Source organism: Oncorhynchus clarkii, chromosome 8, assembly GCF_045791955.1.
Source record: "Oncorhynchus clarkii lewisi isolate Uvic-CL-2024 chromosome 8, UVic_Ocla_1.0, whole genome shotgun sequence".
In the NCBI taxonomy this organism is placed as follows: domain Eukaryota; kingdom Metazoa; phylum Chordata; class Actinopteri; order Salmoniformes; family Salmonidae; genus Oncorhynchus; species Oncorhynchus clarkii.
The window spans coordinates 22748121-22764241 of NC_092154.1; the positions used below are offsets into that span (position 1 = coordinate 22748121).

A 16121-nucleotide genomic window follows, 5' to 3' on the forward strand; every position below is an offset into this window, starting at 1 on the left:
TAGAGGAGAGGACCAGGCGTTAGGAAAGAGACGGGGCCAGAGGGTAGGGAGGAAGTCGGGGCACTCACTTGAAGGCCATCTGGACGAGGTGTGCCAGCACGTCCTGGGCGTCCAGTGTGATGCGCGACAGATCCTTGTCCTGCTTGATGAAGTTGAGCAGCTCTGAGGCATTGGCCATCCAGAAAGCCAGGGCCCCCGCAATGTTCTTCTGCTTCTGGAATACACCAATCACAGAGCAGGACAGACCGAGAGAGAGAGAGCAGGGGGTCAGAGAGGAGGTATAGACAGACACGGGGTGAAGGGGGGACTTTCTCAGACTCACAGCCATGAGCAGTAGCAGCACTCAAGGGATAGACTCGTGCACCTGCCACCCTACCCCACCCAAATCCAAGACGTCCAGAACCAGACACTGGCCCCCAGTTATAGCCTCTCACAGAGGGTCAGTTTTGGAGGGGGGCGGGGGGGGGGGGGGGCTGTGCAGAGTAGACTACTGGATTAACAGGCTCTTTGTCATATCAAATAATATATTGAATAAACATATTGTACAGCTAATAGGCACAGATCTAAGATCAGTTGACCCTCACCCAATCCGAACCGTAACCATTTAGGGAAAACTGACGTTAGAACAGTGCCTACAGGAAATGTAATTCCACTTTTATTTTCTTGCTAGCTTCTGTGTGGAGCAGTTCCCTGCATGTCCTAATATAAATGCGGTCTACTTCCTCTAGCAGTAGCTACTGCATCTCTGCAAGGGGACCACATTCCACATCAACCAGTATACAAACAAATACTGGTCTGGGATGGACATTCAGCGCAGTTCTCATGTTTTTTAGCCTGTGAAGCGGTTCTTGAACACCTCTAACATGTAGCAGAGATAAACAGGAGTAAACTGAACAGGCTGCTAAAGCTTTAGAGCCCAGTGTCTGGTCTGTGTGATGAGCTAATGTCAATGTCCCCTTAACACAAAAAATAAGGGATACACAAGGTCCTCCCCGACTTGTCTCGGCCGGCGCTGGTCCGTGTGTATTCCGCACTCGTCTATCCCCACAAAGAAACGACAACACCCCCACTTCAGAACGGCCACAGGACAGAACGCATCCAAAAGAACAACCATGTCAAACCACAGACAAAATTAAAAATGGAGAAGGGAAAAATTCAACAAAAGCTAAAGAACGTTGGGGTTTGTCTCTCATCCACACTGAAGTGCAGTAAAGCATGAGGTCACATGGAAATTACAATTATTTCAATGTTGCCACAATCAGAGATTTGTTGTTGGTTTTAGTACCACATGTTCCAGGTTGAAGGCTGAATGAGGGTTATTATGTTGGTGTTTTAGAGTCCAGCTGTTGGAGAAGGGATTATTTGGCTGTTGGAGAAGGGATTGTTTGGTTGAGGGGGTTTTTGGTTTCTGTTATGGAGAAAAGAAGCATGGAGGACTGAGCAAAGCTTGACTGAGACGATAGAGGGCGAGACTGAGTGAGAGATGAGAGAGAGAGCGCTCTCTCCCCGAGCAACGTGTTAGGTGTCCTACCTGGTCCGCTTCAGGAATCTCCTGTCACAGAGGTGAGGGGGGGAAACAGACAGACATCCCACAGGACAGAGAAAGACTGTCAACAAAAGCCATGGCATGGACAGATTCACACACAAGTATGTCAACAGAACACAACACACAGCACTCACACACACAAATGGTCATGTGAAATACACATGAACTCCACTTTGGTAGTGTATGGGAAATGCCTTTTCCTTTAAATATAGCAAGAGAAGGCACAGACTCTACGGGCAGAAACTAGTTTTGAATGTACCCACAATTCTGTTCCCTGTAGGAGGCAGGGACATTGCTGTGCAGATTGCTTATTTAACGAACACAGATTACATTTCCAATGTCCCTCATGAAGGTTTAAGACTTGGATTTCCAAAATCATCAGGATGATTTCTATAAGATTTCTATAAGACACACACAGAGCAACGCAGACAGATATCCCTAATGCTCCTGCACTGTGTGCCTAGTATGTGTCTGTGACAGACACTGTCAGTGTGTAGAGAGATAATCATCTATCTATTAACAGACTACAATCGGTATGTAAATTGAGTGTCTTTAAGGTTGTATATTGACAGGATGAGGAATCCCAGGAGAACTGACCAGACAAACAGGTCTAAACTCACACCATATTAGAGTGCTGTGAGGAGTCAGTCAAACTCTGCTAGGTTTGATTGTTTTGGACCATTTCTGTTTTTCACACATAACTCAGGGTTGGTGTCCCAGAGTATGGGTATTACTGCTACACTAGTACAAAATGTCATTTGGGTTTTGTGCTGGCTGAGAGTGCTTTTGGAACACCACAATGATCCTGTATTTCAGTGTGTTTCAGTGAATACATTAGGGAGGGGGACACAGAGACGTCGGACACACAGACATAACATGGGCTTCACGCCTCTACAAATTATTCAGTGGAAATGACCTGGTTGAATAAACCAAGAGAAATCTTACAAAATACTACGACTACCGGGTCGACTACCGGGACGACTACCGGGACGACTACCGGGACGACTACCGGGACGACTACCGGGACGACTACCGGGACGACTACCGGGACGACTACAGGGTTTGGGGTTTTGTTTCGGTCCTGGGTCACCTGTATCTCTAGAGGGAAGTGAAATGAACTAATCAAAAGAAAAACATAAAAGTGCAGAGTCCTTTTTCCAGGCAACTGGCTGAGGATATAACGTGGTCATATACACACCAAACCCAGGCCTTAAACCTTGAATGTCCTCCTAATTAGAATGAGGAGGAGAAAAAATACGGCGAGGAGGCAGGATGGACACTCACCTGGATGACTCCTTCCATCATGCTCACCATCTTGTTGACGATGGCTATGACTTTGTGGGTGCGCTCCGAGGGGCCGATGTCGGGCCGGTAGTGGCTGGACATGACGTAGCGACAGGTCATGTACAACACGTAGGTGGGGGACAGCTTGAAGTGCACCGTGGAGCTGTTGGTGTAGTTGATGATGGCCGTCAGGAAGGTATCTTCGGCTGGAGGGTGACAACGGTGCGGTGTGAGTTCACGTGACACAGACAGATGGGTCAGTCCTGATTTTGCTACAGGAGTGACTGTGTGCATGTTTGTGTGTTTACAGAAGGGCCTTGTGATAACATTGTCCCCAACCCTGGCTTCCTGGTTCCCCAGCAGGGGCTGTTTATAGTGCATTGTGAGAGAGCAACTCCCCCCGATATTAGAAATCAAAGGCCTCTGCTCCACGGCCAAACACATAAGCTCACACAACTTCAAATACACAGAGACTGATTTCAGCCGGGCCCAAGACTAGAGTCCACAAACAAGGTTCTGCATATAATAGGGCTTGAAAGGCAAGTTAAAATGGCTTAAACCAATAAAGCTATGCCAAAGGGGGAGCGGGAGAGCCCATCACACACATCAGAAGTAGCAGTATATTCAGTGTGTGTGAATCATTGCATGTCATTCACAGAACAGACTGGTGGGTTTGGCTCCCTATTGAATAGAAGGTAATCAACCAATTGCTCGATCAAGAGAGAGAGGGAGAGAGAGAAAGAGAGAGAGAGAGAGAGAGAGAGAGAGAGAGAAAGAGAGAGAGAAAGAGAGAGAAAGAGAGAGAAAGAGAGAGAGAAAGAGAGAGAGAAAGAGAGAGAGCGAAAGAGAGAGGGAGAGAGAGAAAGAGAGAGCGAGAGAAAGACCGAGAGAGAAAGAGCGCGAGAGAGAGAAAGAGGGAGAGAAAGAGAGAGAAAGAGCCCTGCATGCTACCACCTGCTATTTTCACAGCCTGACTAATTCATGTCGACAGTCATACAGATATGACCTCTATGGTACCAAGGTCTAACAATGTGCGTATTTACATAATAACATTTCAGTTAATGTTGACATGACCGTGTTCAATAAAACCACTAGGGGCAGTGGACAACATTAAAAGCCAGTTGGCGGCAGCTTGCAGACAATGAGTCAATACCTTTCAGACACCAGCTAAATGCACTGTAGCAAGATGGTGTGGATGGCCTTTATCTAGTTATCATTAAGTCACACTATTACTACACAGCAGGTATAGAGAGAGATATTACTAAACTACACAGCAGGTATAGAGAGAGATATTACTAAACTACACAGCAGGTATAGAGAGAGATATTACTAAACTACACAGCAGGTATAGAGAGAGATGGTAAGAGAAAGACTGAGTGAGAGAAGAGAAAAAGCTAGAAACAAAGAAAGAGAGAAAGAAGGGCAGAGTGAGCCAGTACTCAGCCAGGACTCCAGCAGAGAAGGACTCACAGTTGTCCCTGAACTCGATGCTGGCCGGCAGCGTCACTTCTGGGCTCAGGCTGTCCTGGGACCTGCAGGGAGGACAGAGGCTCTCAGTAAATCAGCACACATAGGACCTGTTCACCCCGCCCGTTCACCCCGCCCGTTCACCCCGCCCGTTCACCCCGCCCGTTCACCCCGCTGTTCACCCCGCTGTTCACCCCGCCCGTTCGCCCCGCCCGTTCGCCCCGCCCGTTCGCCCCGCCCGTTCGCCCCGCCAGGTTCACCCCGCTGTTCACCACGTCCGTTCACCACGCTGTTCACCACGCTGTTCACCACGCTGTTCACCTCTCCAGAAGCAGGGCCTGCACACGCTGGTACAGCGTCTGCTCCGGATGTGTGAATGCATGAGCTTCCCTGTGCGTCAGAGTGAGCAGTCGTGTGTGTATACCATGCACGTGTGTATGTGTGTGCCCTGCGATCTGTATTATTGATGAGGGACCCCAGTGCAGCTCAGTGAGGCTCGGGTTTCCCCTGGTTCACAAGGCATGGCTGGAGATGGTGTGTCCGACAGAGCAGGGGACTGTAGCGTGACAGAGTTATGACGTAAGCTACTGTACCACTGCTCTCTAGGCAGCACCACTGTAAACACAGATGCTGTCTCGAGTAGCAGTTGACCTAGCTTCAACTGAGTTACCTAGAGTGGAGATTTCATTTACATTTAGCGGACACTCTTATCCAGAGGGATTTACAGTAGTAAGTGCATTCATTTTCATACTGGTCCCCCGTGGGAATCGAACCCACAACCCTGGCGTTGCAAACGCCATGTTCTACCAACTGAGCTACTAATGTCCCCATTAATTCATTGATTCCAGGTGTGTGTGTCTCACCTGCTGTCCTGCTGCTCCCCGCGGATCATGGGTTTGACCATGCCTCTCTCGCTGCCGTTGGATGAACGCTCCATTTCCAGCTTCCCTGAGCTCTGCAGTAACACAGCAATACACTTCATGGTGGAATGTACTGCTGCCCAACGATGGCACTAAGATTCCTCAAACACAGCAACTACACACACAACATATGAAACACTCTGACCGCAATCACATTCAACCACCACACACGTAGTGCTGAGAACACCAAGGGACACACATTGACATGGAGGGGGAGCTACTGTACCTTGCTGGTGGAGAGGGCCGTCCCACTGTGGAGGTCCCCTTGCAGGTCAAAGGTCGTCTCAGGAACACTTCTGCTTGACAGATGGGCCAGAAAGAGAGAGGTGGCCAGAAAGAGAGAGGTGGCCAGAAAGAGAAAGACAATAGGCTCAAGGACAGAACATCTCCCAGGCAGAGCAGGAGGGACTTTCATTACTGGGAGAGAATGACAGGAGCTCAGACATAATCCACAGCACCACACACACACACACACACATACACACCAGGCGACGCACACGAGCACACACACCAGGCGCATGCACACACGCACGTACGCACACAGACACACACACCAGACGCACACTCACACCCACCAGGCGCATGCACACACGCACGTACGCAAACACACACCAGACGCAAAGACAGAGCTGTCTGTTCTAAAGAAAAGGACTTACTATTTCATATGCTGACCCATGACAAGAGGACGCACACATCCTGATCTCTACAGTACAGCCATACAGTCTGCCCTGAGGGGAACATGTGACTGTAGCCTCTCTTACTGAAAGCTGTGTAATTGACCAGAGAGGACTGGTTCAGGCCAATCACAACACAGTCCCATACTTAGAGCAAAACCCATAGTCTGAGTTTGAACTAAATTGGTGTCATTTGATTTCCATTGCTGTTCAAAGCCATTGAGTTTTTGGAGGTCATGGAGCATGGAGGTCCCATAGCAAACATACGTGTCCCAATGTACAAGTAGCAAGAAATGCACCATAACTGTCCCAAAAGTCCTCTGATCTATTCTCTTTTCCAATCCCTCGTTCCGTCTCTCACCCAGATGTCATCCTCTCTAACATCAGGCCACAGCATTAACGGTGGATTAGGGTTTATCACTACATCCACAAACATGAATAAATTAACCAGCCCAGCCAGCCAGCCCAAATGTTATACATCAAGTCAACGTGGCTGGTCAAATTAACATCCTGGGAATTCTGTCCTTAGTCTAAAGCCCAGATATACACAGACTTAATGACTCTCTAATTAGTGGATCTACATCAACAGTTAGTCTCCGCTCACCAAACGCACTCGAGAAGACATTACTCTGTCTCACCTGGCAGTGTCCCCGTCCTGTTCTCTCTCCCCCTCTCTCTCTGGTTGGAGTAGTGTTTGTAGTGAGCAGAGGAGGCTGCAGCAGTGATCTGTGTGTGTGAGCATGTGGGGCGCCAGGGTCCTGGTCCTCTCTGCCTCGTTAATGACACAGCACTGCAGGCCACACCCCAGCCAGCCAGCCCGGACTGATCAGATTAGAGTGTCCTTACAACAGCCCAAGCCTGGCAGGCAACCCAAATCTACCTCTTTACCCTCTTTTTCCCCATTCTGGCACTTCCGCTCCCCCTCTTTCCCCCCACCCTCCTCTCTTTCCCCCACTCTCTCCCTACCTCCTCTCTTTCCCCCACTCTCTCCCTACCTCCTCTCTTTCCCCCACTCTCTCCCTACCTCCTCTCTTTCCCCCACTCTCTCCCTACCTCCTCTCTTTCCCCCACTCTCTTCCTACCTCCTCTCTTTCCCCCACTTTCTCCCTACCTCCTCTCTTTCCCCCACTCTCTTCCTACCTCCTCTCTTTCCCCCACTCTCTCCCTACCTCCTCTCTTTCCCCCACTCTCTCACTACCTCCTCTCTTTCCCCCACTCTCTCCCTACCTCCTCTCTTTCCCCCACTCTCTCCCTACCTCCTCTCTTTCCCCCACTCTCTCCCTACCTCCTCTCTTTCCCCCACTCTCTCCCTACCTCCTCTCTTTCCCCCACTCTCTCCCTACCTCCTCTTTCCCCCACTCTCTCCCTACCTCCTCTTTCCCCCACTCTCCCTCCCCCACCTCCTCTTTCCCCCACTCTCTCCCACCCTCCTCTCTTTCCCCACCCTCCTCTCTTTCCCCCACTCTCCCACCCTCCTCTCTTTCCCCCACCCTCCTCTCTTTCCCCCACCCTCCTCTCCCACCCTCCTCTCTTTCCCCCACCCTCCTCCCCCACCCTCCTCTCTTTCCCCCACTCTCCCCCGACCTCCTCTCTTTCCTCCTCTCTTTCCCGACCTACTCTCCCCACCTCCTCTCTTTCCACATCTCTTTTCGGCTCCCTCTCTCTGCAGCCAGAGTTAAATTAGAGCTAAACCTGCTGCACCCAGATGGCTCCTCCCCTTCCCGCCCACGTGGCATCTGTTTCCATGGCAGCGATGTGGTCAACTACGGGCTTAGAGTCACATCCCAACCCCAGGGAACGAATCTCTTTCTCACACACACACACACAAACTAATACACCTTTGAGAAGGTCAGAATCCTGCAAAATGGAATTCAGCAGCACTGACTGAGCTGTAGAGATGGGTAGGATACCTGACAGGATATAGGTTTTGACTAAAGATTCAACTATCAGAAGATAGTTTGGTGTACTAAGGCCACAGGGTTCTAGACCAGAATGAGTAGCAGGTAGGCCATGGCTGGGTTAAATGGCACTCTATTCCCTTTAAAGTACATTGGTTTTCACCAGGACCCAGAGGGCTCTAATTAAAAGTAGTGCACTATATAGGGAATACGGCTCCAATAAGGATGCACATGTCATCGCTGGTGGCTGGCAGCGATGTGTAAACAGGAGGCTATGCTGTCATGGCCTGTTCAGAACACACCATTGTGCTGTTCAGTCAGGCAGCTGAGAGATACATCCTGGGACTGATGACACTGGTTTCAGCCGGTCTCCGCTGCTTCCTGTCCCATTCACAGCCATTCCTGTCATCACCACTGGGATGAGCGAGCTAGCTTTCCAAATGTGTCTACATTCGTAGTGTACTGCAAGTGTGTGTGTGTGTGTCAAAGCCATGGGAAGTAAGGGGGGGGTTGAGGGTGCCGCAGCACCCCCTAAAAATAAATAACCCCCCCAGACCCATCTTGGTTGTAAAGATGGGGAGAGGTCTGTACGTAATGAGATGCTCTGATGTTTTGACACCACACTCCACAAAGCAGGTCCTACAGGCTCTAGTTTTATCTTATCTTGATTATTGTCCAGTCATATGGTCAAGTGCTGCAAAGAAATACCTAGTTAAGCTGCATCTGGCCAAGAACAGAGCGGCACGACTTACTATTCATTGTAAATCAGATGGCTAATATTAATACTATACATGCCAGTCTGTCTTGGCTAAGAGTTGAGGAGAGACTGACTGTCGCCATAGGTGTCGGCTAACGGGGATCTTTATAAATAAATAAAAACTATTCTCGCGGCCAGGGTGTGTGTGCGTGTGTGTGCGCCGGTGAGTGTGTGTGAGTGTATATGCTGGCGCCAACACCCCTCACCCCACCTACCCTGACTTGTGCCTGCCTCTCATCATTTGTCCGGGCCCTCCCTTGCCCATGCTGTGGTCGTAGCTGGGGTCCACAAACTTGAACACGTGGGAGGCGCCGAACTGCAGTGTGGCTCCGCTTCGCAGCACGGTGGTCTCGGTGACACGCTGGCCGTCCACATAAGTCTCAGCCTCCAGACTGTGTGGTGTCACTGTCACCAAACCCTCCGTATGCATCAGTTTACAGTGGTGGGGCAGGATACCTGGACCAAACAGCTGGAGGAGAGGAGACACTCAGTATTACTAGACCTTTAGCTCAGATAACTAGCTGTCCAGTCTGCCATCGTAATGTACAGCTACATCAATGTAGCATGAGACAGACAGACAGACAGACAGACAAAGGGCAGGTCCTTACCTGGATGGAGCCGTCGTCTGTAGTGTCTGAGCCCACCTCAGTGACACTGTGCTGCAGGCGGTAGAGTTTCGGTTTGTCCCTGGAGTCTGAGCCGTCTATGGTGGAGACCAGGAGACAGTCAGTACTCACAATATGGAGGGACGCTCGCTCGCTCACTCACTCACTCACTCACTCACTCACTCACTCACTCACTCACTCACTCACTCACTCACTCACTAACACATGACAGAGTCATACACTTCACACACAAAATACATGAGGGGAAATAGACATACAAAACCCTGTTGTCATAACTTCCAGTAGACCAGATAATCTGTGTATTTTGATTAGTAAAAACAGATTTTAGTAAAAGCAAAGCAGCAAATTAGTTAACAAGGGTGGGAAAAAAATATATCTTCTGAAAATCCTATGGGTTTTGCGAAAATCCTCATTTGCAAAAAGCACTTGCTATTGCTAAGCTCAATAATGTCTGGCAGGGGCCCTAAACGTGGCTTAGTGCAGTGGAGTTGACTTAAGGTCCCATCCTAGATAGTGAGGCCCTTCTCTGATTGGCTGAGCCACTGATCAACAAAGCATTCAGGCCAGTAGCATTCAGTTGCCCACAGACACTGATCTAAGGTTTCCTTTCACCGAATTGTTATGGCGAGCATTTGGGGTGGAGAACCTGATCCTAGATCAATGAAAGGGAAACTTAGGGTCAACTCCTACCCGATCTCCTAACAACTAACCACTGATACAAGGTCAGATAGATATTTTGCCATCACAATAATGGTCAAAACAAGAATAACCAATAATCTTCAGGGTAGTCTGATCCTAGATCTGTACTTAAGGGCAGGTTCTACCACAAGTCAACTTCTATCCAGAGAAACACAGCAGTAGATGGGTGTGGTGGTGGAGAGGACGAGAGGCGTGGGTGGTAGGTTTACCTTCGTGGTGCCGATAGGTGTAGTAGCCATAGTGATTCCCCCTCCCTAGGTGAGCAGACATGCAGAGGCGGCAGCAGTAAGACACAGCAGTAAGACACAGCAGTAGGTTGTAGCGACAGACAGAACACACCACAGGAAGCCAGGAGAGAGAAGACACAGCATGGGGTGTAAATGTTGCACCAAGGAGAAAACGCAGAGCCCTTCTTCGCCTCACACACTCACAGTAATAATCACCAATCATTTTTAAATCGCAGAATCCACACTAACACACACAGCCTTCACCTAAACCCTCAACACACCTTGAATCACTTTCCTGCAGAAAGAGCAGATAACCCTTGCCTGGGAGACACACTTTTGTGGCAATGTAAGCAAACAGATTGCAAAATTTCAAATCTTTTAAGTACTAATCAAATCCCTGAGGTTAAAAATGGTTCTGAGAGACAGGGTTAGTGCACTGCATGGTTGGTCAGGGGAGCAGAGAGAGAGAGCGAGAGAGAAAGAGAGGGTCAGTGGAAACAGGCAGCTGTTAGGGCCAGCCCAGCAGTGAGGACTGACCATCATACTGGACCCAACACCTAGGCCAGGGATGGGCAACTTGTTGTCCGCGCCTTTTGTAGGGGGAGGGGGACTCAGCCAGGGTCTCAACACTGGTGCAACTTTGAAACTTGTCAATTAGCCCATGTCAGCTATTTTTTGGAGGTGATTGGTAAGTTAGTCTATCGTCCAGCTATCTAAACTTGTAGTAAGCATGGTTAAATTACCCATGCCTCTTGATCAGTAGTTATATTAAAAACTGCTAACATTCACCTCCACCCTAATTCGGGGGGGGGGGGGGGGGGGGGTGTACCCAGACCCGAGCCACAGCGACTCTTAATGATGTGTTCCATGTTTTTTGTGGCCCCCACCCCCATCAAACCACCCCATTCCTGACCAAGGAAGAACACGAGCAGCAGCTACTGTAGTCCTGAAAGCATTCTCTTGGTGGGGAAGGGAAGAAACCTAGTCAGTTGTACAACTGAATGCATTCAACTGAAATGTGTCTTCAGCGAGTGGGAGAGAGAGGGTACAGTTAGGCTTGGGAAGTATACCGCATACTGGAGCATTTGGAAAAAGCAACGGGATGGTTTTTCAATACTATCAAAACTATTTATTTGAAGTAGAAGAAGTCAACCGATTATGATTTTTCAACGCCGATACCGATTATTGGAGGACCAAAATAAGCTGATACAGATACCGATTTACATTTTTTTTAATTTTTTTTAATTTTTATTTTATTTCACCTTTATTTAACTAGGTAGGCTAGTTGAGAACAAGTTCTCATTTGCAACTGCGACCTGGCCAAGATAAGGCATAGCAGTGTGAACAGACAACACAGAGTTACACATGGAGTAAACAATTAACAAGTCAATAACACAGTAGAAAAAAGGGGAATCTATATACATTGTGTGCAAAAGGCATGAGAAGGTAGGCGAATAATTACAATTATGCAGATTAACACTGGAGTGATAAATGATCAGATGGTTATGTACAGGTAGAGAGATATTGGTGTGCAAAAGAGCAGAAAAATAAATAAATAAAAACAGTATGGGGATGAGGTAGGTGAAAATGGGTGGGCTATTTACCAATAGACTATGTACAGCTGCAGCGATCGGTTAGCTGCTCAGATAGCAGATGTTTGAAGTTGGTGAGGGAGATAAAAGTCTCCAACTTCAGCGATTTTTGCAATTCGTTCCAGTCACAGGCAGCAGAGAACTGGAACGAAAGGCGGCCAAATGAGGTGTTGGCTTTAGGGATGATCAGTGAGATACACCTGCTGGAGCGCGTGCTACGGATGGGTGTTGCCATCGTAACCAGTGAACTGAGATAAGGCGGAGCTTTACCTAGCATGGACTTGTAGATGACCTGGAGCCAGTGGGTCTGGCGACGAATATGTAGCGAGGGCCAGCCGACTAGAGCATACAAGTCGCAGTGGTGGGTGGTATAAGGTGCTTTAGTGACAAAACGGATGGCACTGTGATAAACTGCATCCAGTTTGCTGAGTAGAGTGTTGGAAGCAATTTTGTAGATGACATCGCCGAAGTCGAGGATCGGTAGGATAGTCAGTTTTACTAGGGTAAGTTTGGCGGCGTGAGTGAAGGAGGCTTTGTTGCGGAATAGTTTACACAATAGTTTAAACAATTACAACAATACTGAATGAACACTTATTTTAACTTAATATAATACATCAATAAAATCAATTTAGCCTCGACTAAAATGAAACATGTTCAATTTGGTTTAAATAATGCAAAAACAAAGTGTTGGAGTAGAAATTAAAAGTGCCATGTTAGAAAGCTAACGTTTACATTCCTGAGAACTTATGAAAGCTGGTGGTTCCTTTTGACATGAGTCTTCAATATTCCCAGGTAAGAAGTTTTAGGTTGTAGTTATTATAGGAACTATAGGACAATTTCTCTCTATACGATTTGTATTTCATATACCTTTGACTATTGGATGTTCTTATAGGCACTTTAGTATTGCCAGTGTAACAGTATAGCGTCTGTCCCTCTCCTCGCCCCTACCTGGGCTCGAACCAGGAACACATCGACAACAGCCACCCTTGAAGCAGCGTTACCCATCCCTCCACAAAAGCCCCTCTGCAAGGGGAACAACCACTCCAAGTCTCAGAGCGAGTGACGTTTTAAACGCTATTAGCGCGCACTCCGCTAACGAGCTAGCCATTTCACATCAGTTACACCAGCCTAATCTCGGGAGTTGATAGGCTTGAAGTCATAAACAGCTCAATGCTTGAAGCACAGCGACGAGCTGCTGGCAAAACGCACGAAAGTGCTGTTTGAATGAATGCTTACGAGCCTGCTGGTGCTTACCATCGCACAGCCAGACTGCTCTATCAAATCATAGACTTAATTATAACATAATAACACACAGAAATACGAGCCTTAGGTCATTAATTTTGTCGAATCCGGAAACTATCATCTCGAAAACAAGACGTTTATTCTTTCAGTGAAATACGGAAATGTTCCGTATTTTATCTAACGGGTGGCATCCATAAGTCTAAATATTCCTGTTACATTGCACAACCTTCAATGTTATGTCATAATTACGTACAATTCTGGCAAATTAGGCGGCCCAAACTGTTGCATAAACCCTGACTCTGCGTGCAATGAACGCAAGAGAAGTGACACAATTTCACCTGGTTAATTTTGCCACCGTTACTAGGCCGTCTTTGAAAATAAGAATGTGTTCTTAACTGACTTGCCTAGTTAAATAAAATGATAAATAAAGGTGTTAAAAAAATAAATAATAATTCGGCCAAATCGGTGTCCAAAAATACCTAATTCCGATTGTTAGGAAAATTTGAAATCGGCCCTAATTAATCGGCGAATCCGATTAAATCGGTTGACCTCTAATTTGAAGTTTTCAATAAATGTGAATATTTGTAGCCTTCTTAAGTTAATACCTGAGGTCAACTTGTGCAACTTCATTTCACCGGTCACATTATTTCACATGATGAAGTTTACCGTAGTTTACGGTAGTTTACAGTAGTTTACCGTAGTTTACCGTAGTTCCCCAGAACAGTTGAGCCAGTCACGTGTTTGTTTGTAAATAGCACAACGGGAGAAAGCGGGATCTAGTCAGTCCATAGCGTTCTCTATCGGTGAGTCTCTGCTGTGCAGCTATGGATAATTTATCTGTACAGCAGCCATTTTTTCCCAGTGCTTCATAGTGTTTTTTCCCCTCTGTTCTTTGGTGTACATATGCTGCTCTTCCTTCAGAAAAGCATGCATCACAACTTTGTTCTTGTGCACAATTTGCCTCGTTCACTTTTGCTTTTAAATGTCCACACTCACCGAAAGTGATTCGGTAGCTACACTAGCTATGCTTGTAAAACTTTATGAGTTGGATTTGCCCATCTTGCAATTCGTTTAAGTTCGTTTTCGCTCATTAGCATTTAGCTAACAGCTTCTATGTGAGTTCACTATAAGTTGGGGCTAATTTTGTTAGCATTCTGGTAATAGAGGCCCAAAAGGGCTTTTCTTGCATGTGCCGGTAATACCGTAAATCCCGGGATGAGAGAAGGACGGTATGACAATATGAAAATCTGGATACCGCCCAAGCTTAGGTACAGTCAACTTGGCAGGAGATGCTTCTAGGGCCCACCTCACTCCCCTTTCAGAAGACTAGAAAGTTCAGGGCATCAGGTTTGGTCCATATTGCCTACCATGCCTCTACTGGTGTGTGAATGTCATTGCGCAATTACAGTGATTATACTGTTCTGTTAGCTATGTGAGTAGAATTAACTGTCGTCTTACATCCTGCAGTTCTGTACACGCCAGCATTTGGCGTCGGCTGGGAATGTGTGTGTGTGTGTGTTCTTGTTCAAGAGTGTGTATATGTGTCATATATATGTGATCTGCAGTGCGTGTGTGTATGACACACCTGGGCTGAGCTCCACCAGGTAAGGCAGTTTCTCTGGGGGTAGAGACCCATGCAGGGACATGTCCATGCCCTTCCCCCTGGGGCCCTTGTCCTCTGGCTTGCGACCCTTCTTTGGCACGTAGTCTGGAGGTCTCTTCTTCAGCTGGAATACTAGGTCTCCTGAAACAACACATGCATTATGACCCAGAGCTACCAGGAGAGGGCAGTATAGACAGGGGATTTCAGATTAAAACAATACAATCCTTACAGACAACGGACTATCCTCAACGCAACATGCAATTCATTAGGCCCAAATCTATGGATTTCACATGACTGGAAATACAGATATGCATCTGGGCACAGGTGTCATTTCCGGTCACAACTTGCAGACATGTTTACGTGCTGCTGTGCGTTTTGTTGCTAACCTTACTTTGCTACCTGACAACTTAACGGTTTTTACTTTTTAATTACCATTTATATTTTTTTGTTATTTCCCCTCACTCAACTTTTTTTTTTTTTTTTATACAAATTTTTCGCTCCGGACGCTTTATCTGGACTTGGTTCGTCAGGACTTCCACCAGCCGAAGATAAGTAGTAACATTAACATGATGCCTTCTAATTGCAGTCGCTGTACTCATAATATACAGGAGAACGATCGCCTTACGGCGAGGATAGCTGTGCTACAAGCCCAGCTTCAGACGCAATCGTTAGGCAAGGGTAATTTCAGTGTAGGAAAGGATGAAACAGCGTCTGTGCCACCAGTAAGTACAGATAGTAGTATAAATCCCCCCGCACAGTCCCCGCAGCCGGACAACCTTCTCATGGCTTCTGGAGGGAAATGCTGTAGGAATGCTCAACCGGTGTCGCTCATTCAGTCGACAGAAACTTTCAACTGGCTCTCCCCATTAAGCAGCAAGTCGGAATCAGAGGACGAGCCTTCTCTGGTCTCTACTTCTCCCGTTACGGGGTCTGAGACGCCGAAGCCTCCCACCATTAGCTCTGGCAAATTGAAAACCCTAGTCATTGGAGACTCCATTACCCGCAGTATTAGACTTAAAACAAATCATCCAGTGATCATACACTGTTTACAAGGGGGCAGGACTACCGACGTTAAGGCTCATCTGACGATCGTACTGGCTAAAGCTAAAACTGGCGAGTGTAGAGAGTATAAGTGTAGTCTGGCCCAGGAGTGTGAAGGTGAACGGAAAGGCACTGGAGCAACGAACCACCCTTGCTGTCTCTGCCTGGCCGGTTCCCCTCTCTCCACTGGGATTCTCTGCCTCTAACCCTATTACAGGGGCTGAGTCACTGGCTTAATGGTGCTCTTCCATGCTGTCCCTAGGAGGGGTGCAACACTTGAGTGGGTTGAGTCACTGACGTGGTATTCCTGTCTGGGTTGGCGCCCCACCTTGGGTTGTGCCGTGGCGGAGATCTTTGTGGCCTATACTCGGCCTTGTCTCAGGATGGTAAGTTGGTGGTTGAAGATATCCCTCTAGTGGTGTGGGGGCTGTGCTTTGACAAAGTGGGTGGGGTTATATCCTGCCTGTTTGGAACTGTCCGGGGGTATCATCGGATGGGGCCACAGTGTCTCCTGATCCCTCCTGTCTCAGCCTCCAGTATTTATG

At 47.7% G+C, this 16121-nt stretch overlaps 1 protein-coding gene across 25 annotated transcripts in view; it reads right to left on the bottom strand.

Annotated features, from left to right (window-relative positions):
* The window catches only part of LOC139415114 (afadin-like), a 133743-nt gene that overhangs the window by 36608 nt on the left and 81014 nt on the right, over positions 1-16121 (bottom strand). For 13 of the 25 annotated variants that reach the window (XM_071162957.1, XM_071162938.1, XM_071162948.1 and 10 more), the window contains exons 8-17: positions 14518-14676; positions 10081-10125; positions 9155-9249; positions 8762-9015; positions 5444-5513; positions 5161-5252; positions 4301-4362; positions 2831-3036; positions 1532-1552; positions 69-214 (exon numbers count right to left, since the gene is read on the bottom strand). In XM_071162957.1, coding sequence (XP_071019058.1) covers positions 69-214; positions 1532-1552; positions 2831-3036; positions 4301-4362; positions 5161-5252; positions 5444-5513; positions 8762-9015; positions 9155-9249; positions 10081-10125; positions 14518-14676 — 1150 coding nt within the window. The remainder of the gene's footprint in view (positions 1-68; positions 215-1531; positions 1553-2830; positions 3037-4300; positions 4363-5160; positions 5253-5443; positions 5514-8761; positions 9016-9154; positions 9250-10080; positions 10126-14517; positions 14677-16121) is intronic. The other 12 variants (XM_071162959.1, XM_071162958.1, XM_071162962.1 and 9 more) reach the window with 3 other exon arrangements.